The sequence below is a fragment of the Saccopteryx bilineata genome, chromosome 8 (genome assembly GCF_036850765.1).
Source record: "Saccopteryx bilineata isolate mSacBil1 chromosome 8, mSacBil1_pri_phased_curated, whole genome shotgun sequence".
NCBI classification, from domain to species: Eukaryota; Metazoa; Chordata; class Mammalia; order Chiroptera; family Emballonuridae; genus Saccopteryx; species Saccopteryx bilineata.
In genome coordinates, this window is record NC_089497.1 from 37535319 (window position 1) to 37549618 (window position 14300).

The following is a 14300-nucleotide window of genomic DNA, read 5'->3' on the forward strand; positions in this document are numbered from 1 at the left end:
AATATACTCTTTTAAATTTTCTTACAGGTACTTTAATAGTTCATTGACTTATGTCTTCTATTTCAGATCTACCCTTTTATCCAGTTTTGAGAGCTGTGATGACTTTTTCTCTGATATGGAACAATAAGATTTTGGGTTAATCAGCTGCAAAGAAGACATTTTTAAATAGACTATATTTGTGATTTTAAAATTATTACAAATTAAAAGTATGTACTAAAAACAGATATCTCGAGTTTGCTAAATGTAATTATAATAATTAAATAGATACTAGTCTTAATATTTTATAACCATAAATAATTTCCATCAAGAATCAAAGGGCTTTTTAAATACTAAAACAGATTGTTAGCAGTCAAGACCAAAATAAAACAGAAAAAACAACTTATGCATAATTGTTTAAAAAATTTTTGATCAGGCGCCCTGGCTGGATAGTGTGGTTGGTGAGAGCATGGTCCCGATATGCAAAGGCTGCGAGTTCAATCCCTGGTCAGGTACATACAGGAAAAGATCTATGTTTTTCTCTCCCTCCGGTCCCCCTTCTTCTCTAAAATCAATGACTAAAAAAGTGATTAAATAAACAATAAATTTTTAAAAGCATTCATGTACATTTGTTTGTGCATAGGATCCAGTGAGGAGAGGGGAGACATTCTAGAAAGACTCTGGCAGAATGGGTAAAAGCAGGGAGCAGGGTCGAGAATGCAAAATGACCCTGGTGGTAAAATCTGCCAGAATGTGATGGCCTCTAGGGAAAGAATTTTTGTCTGTATCCTAAACGTCTGAAAGTGGTTGGCATGCTCCACGCCATCTCACTAACTGAATCCAATGTTCCTCTGATAGTCCCCTCAACAGCTTAATAAACAGTAGACAGTATCTACTGAGATACAATGTGATTACTTCAGAAAGTAGTTATACAACAAGAAAACATATAAGTCATAAGCCTTTACTTATTACACTGAAAGAAGTTTATACAAGCGTTTCTGTGAAAAAAAGGAAAACACTATTATCTGTGACTTTGCCAGAAAAAAAAATTCAGTAGCTGAATGGTGGGGAGCCTGGTAATGGAGAAGTTTTCCTGAAATGTATGAACAACTGGAAGATTTTTTTTTTTTTTTTTTTAATTTTAATTTTAATTTTTTTTTTTTTAATTTGTATTTTATTTATTCATTTTACAGAGGAAAGAGAGAGGGAGAGAGAGATACAGAGAGAGAGAGAGAGAGAGACAGGGGGCAGGAGCTGGAAGCATCAACTCCAATATGTGCCTTGACCAGGCAAGCCCAGGGTTTCGAACCGGCGACCTCAGCATTTCCAGGTCGACGCTTTATCCACTGCACCACCACGGTCAGGCACAACTGGAAGATTAATATGAACATTTTAAAATACAACTGTTCACTGAGAATCCTAAAAGTGGAAAAGTCAAGCCTGAGCTACAGTGGCACAGTGGACAAAGCACTAACCTGGAATGCTGAGGAGGCCGGTTTGGAACCCCGGGCTTGCCCTGTGAAGGCACATACAAGAAGTAACTACTACAAGCTGATGCTTTCTGCTCCTTCACCCCTTTCTCTCTCTCTCCTCTCTCAATAAGTAAAATCTTTCTTCTTTTTTCTTTTAACAGGGACAGAGAGAGAGTCAGAGAGAGGGATAGATAGGGACAGACACGAGAACGGAGAGAGATGAGAAGCATCAACCATCAGCCCTTCGCTGCGACACCCCAGTTCTTCACTGATTGCTCTCTCATATGTGCCTTGACCGTGGGCCCTTAGCAGACCGAGTAATCCCTTGTTTGAGCCCGCGCTCAAGCTGGCAACCTCGGGGTCTTGAACCTGGGTCCTCCACATCCCAGTCCGACGCTTCATCCACTGTGCCACCACCTGGTCAGGCAATAAGTAAAATCTTAAAAAAAAAAGTAGAAAAGTCAAATATTACCTCAAATATTTCCTTGAACAACTCCAGTGCTAAAATTGAACAGTTTTCTGATCCATCCAATGGTTGGCCTGACCAATGAAGCAGAGCTACAGTAGGTTCTAAGCATTTAGAACGGCTGCCCAAAACAGTGTTGCCAGATGGAGACTGTTCAAAGATCATCCGAGTGAGCACATGGCGCAGCTGAGTTACTGAACAGAAGGCAAGAAGTAATTCTAAAACCTGTGCAACACAGAGTCTTCATTAAATGTCAGTTTCATTAGATTTGAATGCACAAAGTGATCAAATTATGACACTAAAAATAACAGACATTTTAAAAGAAAATACCCTCCAACAAAAATTAGGAGCAGCTTCCAATTTTTCTCCCAGTATTATTTTTCAAAAAGAGTTAACAGGTTCTACAAGGTTACAAAGAACTCTGTCTGCAGTGGTCACTGCTGATAAACAGGACATGGGAGCCTGACGGGCAACCGCAACCACTGTTTACATGCCCCCGAAGCACTTCATAGTGCAAGCACAAATGTTGTTTTTGTTTATTTATTCTTTACAAATCTGTTTTTAAAATAAAAAAATTAAAATAAAATTAGTAACTAACACTTGCTAGTATGCTAAGTAAGCTTCAAGAACTGCTATAAAGCATTCTTTAGGATAGTATTAAAAGTGGTATCCCAAAGCTTTAAGATCTTAAGAACGGCTATTTTCACAGTTTGTCCGTCAGCATTATGCCCTGGGCTCTCCTACTCTACCTTATTTATTTTTTACTTCATAATTGGGCCCTATAGCATTACATAACATTCCACATCAACCGGTTTATTAATTGTTAAGTTAAAGTCTATCTTATTTCACATACTCCTAACCTGTCTTAAATTTTTCTTTTAATTTCTTTGCCTATCACTTATTTTCTAACTTTGTTTCTCATAAATGACATATAATTGGGATCTGTGTTTTAATCAACTTGATAGCGTCTCATTTTAATAGAACTCAGCCAACTGGCATTTTCTAGAAACAATCTTTGATTTATTCTCTTTTAAATATAAATTGTAGTACTTGTTTTAGGATAGGTAATACATGTTCTTGATTCCAAAGTCAAAGGTACCAGCCTGACCTCTAGTTACACTCCCTGAGAGCATGCAATGTTACTAGTTTACTGTTTTTCTTACCAGGGACATGTTATGTACACATACAAGAATATATTTTCCCAATTACACTTACTCTGTAAGTACAGCATAGAGAGAAATAAACAAATCAATCACTAGTGCAGTTAGATGCTTTGCCCAAAGTGAACACACCAGAAAACTAGCAACCAGATTAAGAAAGAAAATTCTACCGGAATTCCAGAACCCACTTGTGTCCCCTCCTAAGGCAACGTGGAACCATTCCTCCACTTCAGATTTCTGACAACACAGATTAATTTTACCTTCACTATTCTTGGATTTTTGTATTTCTACATTAATTTTTCAATCAGCTTACCAGTTTATATTAAACAATCACATGGGACTTTTTTATACAGTTGTTCATATGGAAATTAATACAATAAATAATACAAGAATGTTTTGCAAACCTACCTTTGCCTCACCTTACACATAAATAGAGCCTTACAGTGTATACGCTTATGTCTGGCATTTTTAGCTTAGCATCGTTAGTGAGATTCATCCATATTGTTGCATGCTGTCACATTTCACTCATGTTCAGTTGTACAGTAGTCATGCGCCACATGACATTTCAATGACAGACAGCACACATAATGGTGGTCCCATAAGATTGTAAGGGAGCTGAAAAATTCCTATCCCTTAGTCTCATCTTAATGCCAGAGCATAGCGTATTACTCATGTTTGTAATGATGCTGGTGTAAACAGGCTGCCAGTTGCATAAAAGTACAGCACATATAATTATTCAGTGCATACTACTTGGTAATGATAAGTGCCATTGTTACTGCTTTATGTATGTACTATGCTATACTTTTTTTTTAATCTTTTTTTTTTAAAGGTAACTCAGTTTTATTTTTATTTATTTATTCATTTTAGAGAGGAGAGGGAGAGACAGAGAGAGAGAAGGGGGGAGGAGCTGGAAGCATCAACTCCCATATGTGCCTTAGACCAGGCAAGCCCAGGGTTTTGAACTGGCGACCTCAGCATTTCCAGGTTGATGCTTTATCCACTGCACCACCACAGGTCAGGCCTATGCTATACTTTTAATCATTATTTAGGATGTACTCTTTTTGCTGTAAAACAGTATGTGGTCATGCCAGTAGCAACTTCAAAGATCTCATGTTTATAGTGTCTCTTGATCGCATCATTTTTCTCTTGTGCTTGATTTCATTTTGTGTTTTATAAATTTAGTATAGCCTAAGTGTGTGGTGTTTATGAAGTCTACATACAGTAGGGTAATGTATGATACTAGGCCTTCACATTCACACTCACTCAATCACTCACATAGAGCAACTTCATTTATGGAAAATGCCCTACACAGTGCATCTTTTTTTTAATCTTTTGTATTGTATTTTTACTACTTTTCTATGTTTAGTGTTTAGGTGCATAAATATCATTGTGTTATAACTGCCTACAGTATTCAATGCAATAAGATGCTGTACAGGTTTGTAGCCTCAGAGAAATAAGCTATACCATATAGCCTAGGTAGGTAGTAGGCTACACCACCGAGGTTTGTGTAAGTACATTTATGATGTTCATAAAATGATTCATTTCTCAGAATGTATCCCCGTTAAGTGGTGCATGCTTGTTTTCCAGTTCCACTGTTTATGTTCCCACTCCACTGCTGACAGCATTTGAATTATTTCTAATGCTTGGCTATCGGGAGCAGAACTGCTAATTTATACATGTCTTCTGGTGAACATATACATTCAATTCTTTGGGGTAAATTCTTAAGAGTGGAATGGTCAGATGCTATAGTATGCATGTGCCTAATGGTAGTAGATAATGCCAGTTTTCATAAGTGAACTGTATCAAATTTCAGTCCATGCATACTAAGACACTTAGGAAGTTTTAACATTCTCATCTATACTTGATCTTACCCCTATTTTTAATTTTAACCATCTGGTAGGTAAGCAGTGATGTTGCATTACCATTTAAATATCCATTCTCAGAATATTAATAAAGTTGAATACGCACTTCATATTTATTGACAAATTCAAGTTTTCTTTGTTTAGATTAGCTATTGGGTCCACTCTATTTTCTGCTTATATGTACAAATTTTTAGATAACATTTTAGATAGGAGCCCTTTGTTGGATATATGTACAGATAACTTTCCAATGCTGAGTTGTTTTTTCACTCTCTTATTGGTGATCTTTTTATGAATAGAAACTCTTAATTTTAATATAGCTCTACTTCTCAACTTTTTTCCTGTAGAGCTGGCGTTTTTGTTTTTTTGTTTAAGAAAAACTTTGTCTATTCCAAAGCTATAAAGGTAGATATTCTGCTGGATGTTTCCTCTAAAAGTTCATTGTATGACCTTTCACATTTAGATCTACAATCTTTCTGGAACCAATTTTCACATGTGGTATAAGATAAGGGTCACAATTCAGTTTTTTCCCATATGAATATTCAATTGACCCAGTGGCATTTATTGAAATGACCATCCTTTTAAGACTTCACTGTTATCAATCAGAATCCATAAACTATGGTTTGGACTGGACTGTTGTTCCACTGGGCTCATTGGGCTACCTACACTCAAGGACAATATTGCACTGTTTTAATTATTGCAACTTCACAGCAAATCTTGATATCTGGTAGTATAAGCCTCCCACTTTGTTCATTTGTTTCAAGATAGCCATGGTTGTTTTTAGACCTTCATATAATCAGCTTCCTAATTTCCACAAACACCAAAAAAATAAATACAGAAACAAAAAAACCCCCACTAAAACCTGCTATAATTTTGATTGACCAAACACTGTAAATTCTTGCAAACTATAAACTTGGTGTGTCCATATTTATTTAGGTTTTTTATTTCTCTCATTTCACAATTTCAGAGTAGAGGTTTTGTACATGTTTTGTCAGATTTATCCGGGAAGTATTTGACATTTTAAAAAATCAGTAAATGGGCCTGACCAGGTGGTAGCACAGTGGATAAGCCTTGGCCTAGGATGCAGAGGACCCAGGTTCGAAACCCTAAGGTCGCTGGCTTGAGCGCAGGCTCACCAGCGTAAGCGTGAGGTCACTGGGACCATAGACATGACACCATGGTCGCTGGCTTGGCTGGAGCCCCCGGTCAAAGCACATATGAGAAAGCAATCAATGGGCAACTAAGAGGCCACAACTATGAGTTGATACTTCTCATGTCTCTCCTTTCCCGTCTGTCTGTCTGTCTGTCTATCACAAACACACAAAATCAGTAAATGGTATGATTTTCAAATTTAATTAATTTAATTTTCTATTTGATTAATACAGTAGTCACTCGTCTATCACAGGGGTTAGGTTCCAGAACCCCTCCGCAATAGGTAAAAATCTGCCAAGTAGCTGTTAGATTCAGGGAGTACTGGGGCTGCCAAAGAGTGTAACTGTTGCAGGAACAGTAAGTGCTGATATGGCTCCTGTGAGGCTGGGAACAAAGAAGGTCAGAGACCCTTATCAGAAGTTTAGGTTTGAAATTCGCCACTAAGCTAAAACCGGCCCCTGTTGCTATGCCGGCCCCTGTTGCTATGCTGCGTGTGACCTCCCTAGCCAATAGCTAAACTGCCACATCTGCTTCTGTCCTATGCTTGCTCACTTAGGATATATAAGGACTTGGCTCTAAGCTCCAGGCGTGGCTCCCATTTGCAGCTCCTTGTGGGCACGGTGTCTCCGGACATCTCGGGAGTTGGCCCCTGCGCAGGTTAAACTGGCCAATAAAGTAACATCTTAACTCCTGAAAGTCTCCGACGTTTGTTCTCATACCCGGTGGATGCTACATAGCGACCTTATATTTATTTTATTATTTATATGTATTTTAAAACTTTATTTTGATTTAAATTCTTTTAATATGTTTTAATTTTTTCTACATTTTTTAGTTTTCAATTATTTAGGCTAGAAAATGCATATTCATATTTTACTGCAAAAATAATTAAAATAACCAGTATATAAAAATACCTATATACCACAAAATCCCATGATATAGAAAAAATCCTTAGTACAAAATTAGATATACTATACAATTTAAAAATCCGCAACACAGTGAGACCACCAAAAGTGAACCGCGACATGGCGAGGGATGACTGTATTTTCTGCATGTATTTTGGTGAAATTATGAACATGTTTCTCCTGACTATGTAGCTAGGAGTGGAACTACTACATCATACGGTACACATATGGTCAGTAAGCACTGTGAACAGTTTTCCAAAGAGGCTATACCAGTGTATAAAGATTTAAGGAGAGTTCTAGAGTAATGTTCTGTTTCTTGATCTAGACATTGGCTCAGTGAGCGGATAGTGTCATTCTGGTGTGCCAAGGTCATGGGTTCGATCCCGGGTCAGAGTACATACTAGAATCCACCAATTAGTACAAAACTAAATGGAAAAACTAAGTAAGTGAAACAAGTTGTGCTTCTCTGACTCTCCCTCTCTGCTTCAAATTTAAACTACACTTAGTTTGTGAACTGTGCACTTAGATTTTTCATAAAGTAGTTTTTAAAAAGTTTAAAACAAGAGTTGTTTTTACATACCTTTGAAGAAGAATCAGAATCCTTTCCATTAAGAAGACCTAATACTTGATTAAGGCATGAAGAAAAGTGCTCATATCTAGGTATGAAAAGGTATACGATAAATGAATAATTGTAATAACTATCTATGTACAGCACCAGGTGGGTACTGGAAATATCAGGGGATCACTCTGTAAAGTATATTACTGTCTAGCCACTTCGCTGTACTCCTGAGACAGTTTTAAAAAATCGTCCATCAAATGATATTGTAAAATTGATACATCAAAAATTATTTATGTACAAAATAAACATGAAATGTAAGTGTATTCTTTCACCTATTTGAGCTTCTAATATAGAACAGCCTTTATAAAATTTATATTTAAAACTTGAAACACATCCTACCACTATGATATGCATAAAATGATTCTGTCATATATAAAAACAGTATAAAAACAACTCATTGCAAGAAATAATTCATTTGAACTTTCTATACCTCAATAGCCTTTTTTTAAAGGCTGTAAAATTCACAAAACAGTAATATACTAACAATTAGCTAGTTATTTATAAAGCATCTACAATGTCCAGATATTAAGTTAGGCTCTGCAGATACAGAAGTAAGGAGCAGGGCCCTGTGTTAACAACACTAAGAGGTCCTAGTGGTACCATTCATTCATTACATTCTATGTGACTGGTAAATCCTAGAGTCGGGAGAGTAGAGCCCTGTCAGAGAACCCAGTCTATGGATGAAGGTTAGAAAACAAAAAATAATATATTATAATGTAAAACATGCTTTAATGGAAATGTATAAAATGTTATGAAACAGGATGGGTATCAAACCCAGACTTGATGGAACAGGCCTGATGAGGTGAAGCTTCCCAGACTTGAGTCTGAAATAGGAGTCAGACGTACATAGGAGAAAGAGTATCCCAGCCTTCCAAACAAAGCTCTTCAGAAAATAGCACATGGACATATGAAACGGCATTTCTAGCAAGTTAGTGGTTCTATTTACTGTTTGAAATGATACAAAAGTACATAAGGAAGAATGTGAAAAAATAAGGCTGACTGCCAGTGGCCAGGTTTTAGAGGGCTGTACTGAAAATTTGGATATTCACTATGAATACAATGGCAGATTACAAATTTTAAAAGAAACATATTATTGAAAAAAAAAGATGAAAGTTGAGGAAATGTAAAAATCAAGGGAGTCAACTGAATGGTAGGCACTAAAGAGATAGGAGAAATTGTTGACGATAGGACAGAACGAGACTTAATGCACAGAATAATGGGATATGTTTATGAACAAAATGGGGCACCAAATAAGAATTGGAATAAACATGGCTAACTTTGCTCAGGAGAAGATTTGAGGAACCTCCAATTATATGGGAGTCTTTATTATTTTCTTACTTTTCTGTGAGACAATGATTATGGACATTTTCTAAGTAAAAGTGGCAAGAAGAAAGTAGTAAATATTTAAAGCCACTGCAGAAAATGAAAAAGCTGATTGGGAATAAATGTAACAGGTGTTATCCAGATGAAGTTAGAGGCAAGTAGTGTACGAATTCATAGATGTGATTTTCTCAAGCTTTGATTAGTAACCCAGGTATTAAGTCAGACCTTGGAACAGATTCAGGAATATTTTGCTAAATGGTAGAGCAGATAAATAAGAGGACAACATAGCTAGATAGAAAAAGAAAATAGATAATGCAGCCCTGACTGGGTGGCCCAGTGAACAGAGTGTCATTCTAGTGTGCCAAGGTCGTGGGTTTGATATGAGAAGCAACCAATTAGTACAACACCAAATGGAACAACTAAGTAAGTGAAACAAGTTGTACTTCTCTCTCTCCTCCTTCAAATCAATGGAAAAATTTTAAAAGTTAATAATAAAAATAGATAATGTAACTGAGAGATATACAAAAGTGATTAAGCAACTACTTATTGTTAAATAAAATTATCTTTCTTTCCTCCCAGAGAGGTATACCCACAATATTATTTGTTTACTCCAAAGCTGTTGAAGAAGTACTGTTTGGTGGTCTGTACAGGTATTACATGAGAATGTACTGGGAAGATTTTCAGAACAGATAGAGAGAGGCAGGTAAAGAGAAGGCATTCTGGAAGACAGTTCCCTTATCTACTGATGCTTAAGAGAAAAAAAATAAAATGCCAATGCGAATACTGTTTGGTAGTACAAAATATCAGTTAACCATAGGACGAGTGATCAACCTTGTCCTAGTGCTTAGCTTTTGATTTTTTTAATTTCTAGGTTGTATATTCCTTAAAGATTACGAACTATGTCTTTGTATAACTTCTAGATTCCATGTTCCTTAACGTTTGAGGACTATGTCTTCATATTCTTGCCTCTGCTAACACTGACTCCTCCCCCATGCTTGACTATAGCAGGGCTCAATAAACATTTTGTTTCTGAATGACTCATTAATTTAACTCTAAAGCAATTCCAACAATTTTCTAACTTAGAACTACAAAGCAGTTTAGACACTTTGAAAATTTAATTCAAGATGCAAAAAGGCCATGAACTCTTTGAAATACAGTTGCTAATTGATGTCAAAACATAATCGTATGAAATGCCAATGATAGAATGGACATATAAATATATGTTGTCATTTTTGCCATATAATGCAATCGAGTCATCCACTGAAGGAAACATCCATTTTTATACAAAATGATAAATACCGAAAGACACATGGACATGAATGTTCTTATAATAAAAATACTCTTTCAAAAACTCATAGTGTTCGCCCTGGCCGGTTGGCTCAGCGGTAGAGCGTCGGCCTAGCGTGCGGAGGACCCGGGTTCGATTCCCGGCCAGGGCACACAGGAGAAGCACCCATTTGCTTCTCCACCCCTCCGCCGCGCTTTCCTCTCTGTCTCTCTCTTCCCCTCCCGCAGCCAAGGCTCCATTGGAGCAAAGATGGCCCGGGCGCTGGGGTTGGCTCCTTGGCCTCTGCCCCAGGCGCTAGAGTGGCTCTGGTCGCAACATGGCGACGCCCGGGATGGGCAGGGCATCGCCCCCTGGTGGGCAGAGCGTCGCCCCATGGTGGGCGTGCCGGGTGGATCCCGGTCGGGCGCATGCGGGAGTCTGTCTCACTGTCTCTCCCTGTTTCCAGCTTCAGAAAAATGAAGAAAAACAAAACAAAACAAAACAAAAAAACCTCATAGTGTTCAAGATTTAAAACTGATTTTGAAAAAGACTAATCAGGATGCGTACATTTTGGAGAATGATACAACCTTATTCATTTAAGACAAAGACTGAAACACACACACACCCTTGTTGTATTTTTACATTTCAGGCCATGAAAGCAAAAAGAATGGGAATAAATCCCAACAAAATATTCTTATTTAGTCTATTGTGAATCAGTAAAATTCAAGTTTACTAATTTAAAAAGCTTTATGTATCAAAAACACATCTTGACTTTTTATTTTTTAAGGTCTTAAAATTTGTCAGAGCCATACCTGGTAAGATAATCAGCAATTTTAGGATTCTTAAGAAGATCCATCAATAGATCAACTGAATACTTTCTGGTCAGTGTGCCATCGCCGTTTATGAGAATATTAAATATTAGCTGGAAAGTCTGGTGAATGTTTCGGGCATGGAACAGCTTAAAAACAAATTAGTGAAAGCATATTATACAAAAAGAAAGTTAAGCTGAAACCATAGTAAAATATAATCAAGAGCCTCATTATGGACTTTTAAAGTATCCAAGAATATAAACTTTAGAATTATTTTCAAAAATAATAACAAAAATCATATTTACCTTTTCCCCAACCTCTTCGTTTAATGTCAAACTGGATAATATTGAAAGTGCGAACACAACTACAGTTAAACTACTATGGGCCAAGAAGCTTATAAGAGTTCGATAAAAAGATTTCACATTATTCTGAGGAAGAAAAATATTAAGAAATAAATTAGAATGAAAAATTGTAATTTTTATATTTTGGTTCAGAAAGTACATCTTACACAGGGTAGGCAAACTTGTATTAAACATCATTATCAACATAAAAAGTCATTTAAGGAGAGGGTACTTTCATATACTGCTTCCAGTAGTATAGACAGGTACAACTAAGTGAAGAGCAGTGTTTAGATACGAGATTGTGAGTAAAAGTTCAACTTCTCAAACACTTCTGTGGCTCAAAATAATCTCCACCTCCAAAATAAGAACTGGTCAGAATAATCTAGCACATGAACAAATGACATATTATTTAATTTAAAATTAAACAGGTAATACTATATATTGCAAGCAGGGGAACTGTTGTTCACAAAGCGCCTTCAAGAATCAACAAACTTCCTTGGTTTACTATATTTCTAATGGTGGATCAGTTAACCTCATTAGTGTGCCTGCACATATCACAACTACTGGTAGTGGACGCTAGGTATTTACTCATGAATCTTTCTGGTGGAGTTGCCATTGATCTTGTGGAAATAGAAGACTGAGGGCAATGGGATTGCCAGTGATGTGTCTCCCTTCTATTGACACAAGATAATTTAGCTTCTCTTGTGTTATTCAATACAACAAAAAATGGGATGCTAATTAAACTTTAAGTACTCAACATCTGTATTAACCTTAACATCTTAAATACAACATATATGAAGGCTGGAATACTTCAAGTTATTTTTATGTGAATCTGATTATTAACTTTGGTGGGTCAGCTGGATGAGACAAGATGCATAAAACTTTCTTGAAGCACAGGACCTACCACAAAACAAGAAAGAAACAGTCTACAAAAACCATCTTACCAAAGTCTTTATGTGTGTTTGAACAGAAAGATTGTGTCGACAAAGATTTGCCAATAATCCTAGGCAAGGCATTGTTAACTCATCTTCAGAAGACTGACTGTTATTTTAAGAAAAGTAATAAAAAAGCATTAAATTCATTTTAAATTATTCAAAATTTACACATAAAAATTCCTCTTTGCATGCAAAAAGCCCGATTAACATGTGAATACAGTCAAACTTTGAATAGCATTGCCCATTCATTTCATGTTTTGAAACTAAATAATTCTACTCAATCGTAGAAATATGAAAATAATTGTCAGTGATCATATGCTATCTCATTAGTATGTTCTCCTATTATGATTAAATTATAAACATACAACTTTCAGTTTCAGTAATTTCTTTCTGTTCAAATAAAGTCACTTCATAAATTTATGGATGTATATATAAAATTACATATTGCAAATTAAAGCTGCTTTACATCCTTAAAATCATCTTGCAGGAGTAGATAAAAATTAATCTGTTTATAAACAATGGAAAAATTATTTAAGAAAAACTGAATTATTACCTGGTTTTAGTTTAAAAATAAAACAACAGATTTTTGGTTACGTGTTTGGTTGCATACTCACACATGATCTATCAGGAATATAATTAATTCATCTATATTGGCACCAGAATGAAAAATTCTGACGTTATATGTTAATTTCTGCAGAAGTTGAATGCACTGAGAATAAAAATATAGTAATGAATACAAACACATAAAAAGATATTGCATGTTCACAAAAAACGGACTTCTGTGCATATTCTAAGCATGTCACCATTTTAGGAGGCAGAGTTTAGAGCAAGAATTTTTCCATTTCTTAATATGGTTCTCTCGCTTTTTTTTTCTTTAAATAAAAAGTAATAAACCTTAGGATTCATCTCCTGATTCACCTTCCTCTACATCCTACCTCAAAGACAGCATCTTTTCATCAACGCGGCTTATTTCATCATCTTAGACTTATATGCAGGTCTAAACACATATACGCCATCAAATCTAAGATATACATGTTTTCACATTTACTATCTTTAAAATTACATGTCAGTTTAATTGGCAATGCTTTACTTTCTTATAAGTGCATTTTAGGTTCAATAAAATATCATGGGTGTAAGAGCTCGAGTCATGCTAAATAAGACCAAATCTGTATCTTCAGTTTTTGCAGAATGTTTCTTCAACAAATTGAGACTAAATGCTAACTCAAATGACAATTTTAATGTGAATAACTTACATGTCATAATGTTGACATCTGTGTTTTATAAGTCTGTTAAAGCAGTTACAATGTAGATTTGTTTTTTCTTCTGTAACACTGCTAGATGTGAATAAGCTTCCCTTCTCTAGAAACTTTTAAACAGTAATGTAGGTACAATCAACCAGTTTCTAAATTTATTAATGACAAGAATATGCCTAATCATGCCGTGTTACACTGACATATGCACTGTATGTTAGCTGTTTCTCATAGATATTACCGGTTTCCATCTGCAAAGAAGGAAGAACAAGTAGTAAGTGAAAAGTGCTGCATGGGTGTGTATACCTGCAAGAACACTGACTCCTTGTGGCAGCTGCTGCTCCGGCATACCACTCCTGCCAGCACGTTATTCAGGTTCAGTGCATTCTGGAGATAGTCTCTGGTTTCGCTGTCTACAGCTGTAAATTAAAAGGGCACAGAACATATCAGTTTTACATATGGTCTTCATGGATGAAAGAAATAATTTTAATATCCAAATTAAAATTTGCAATTATATAAAAACACCAAATATAATGTGGCTATTTTATTTACATACAGTTTCTAATTCAGAAGTTTAGTCACAGAAATTGAGCTAGAGAAAAGAGAAGGAAGTATAACCTTTCCCTTTATTGTCAATAAACAATTGATTTCTCTATGTGGATTAAATCAAAAGGAAAATAACCTGCTTTACATATTTGTAGAAGTTTTCCTATTAAAAATTGTTTCAATTTTTCTATATCTAATACTGTTCTAAAAAGGGAGTCTACTA

At 35.8% G+C, this 14300-nt stretch overlaps 1 protein-coding gene across 1 annotated transcript in view; it reads right to left on the reverse strand.

Moving 5' to 3' along the window:
* CIP2A (cellular inhibitor of PP2A) overlaps positions 1 to 14300 on the reverse strand; it is a 40693-nt gene that overhangs the window by 20347 nt on the left and 6046 nt on the right. Inside the window, exons 3-9 of the mRNA XM_066240942.1 lie at positions 13838 to 13950; positions 12896 to 12990; positions 12291 to 12387; positions 11311 to 11433; positions 11009 to 11154; positions 7568 to 7643; positions 1921 to 2139 (exon numbers count right to left, since the gene is read on the reverse strand). Of these exons, the coding sequence (XP_066097039.1) occupies positions 1921 to 2139; positions 7568 to 7643; positions 11009 to 11154; positions 11311 to 11433; positions 12291 to 12387; positions 12896 to 12990; positions 13838 to 13950 (869 nt within the window). The remainder of the gene's footprint in view (positions 1 to 1920; positions 2140 to 7567; positions 7644 to 11008; positions 11155 to 11310; positions 11434 to 12290; positions 12388 to 12895; positions 12991 to 13837; positions 13951 to 14300) is intronic.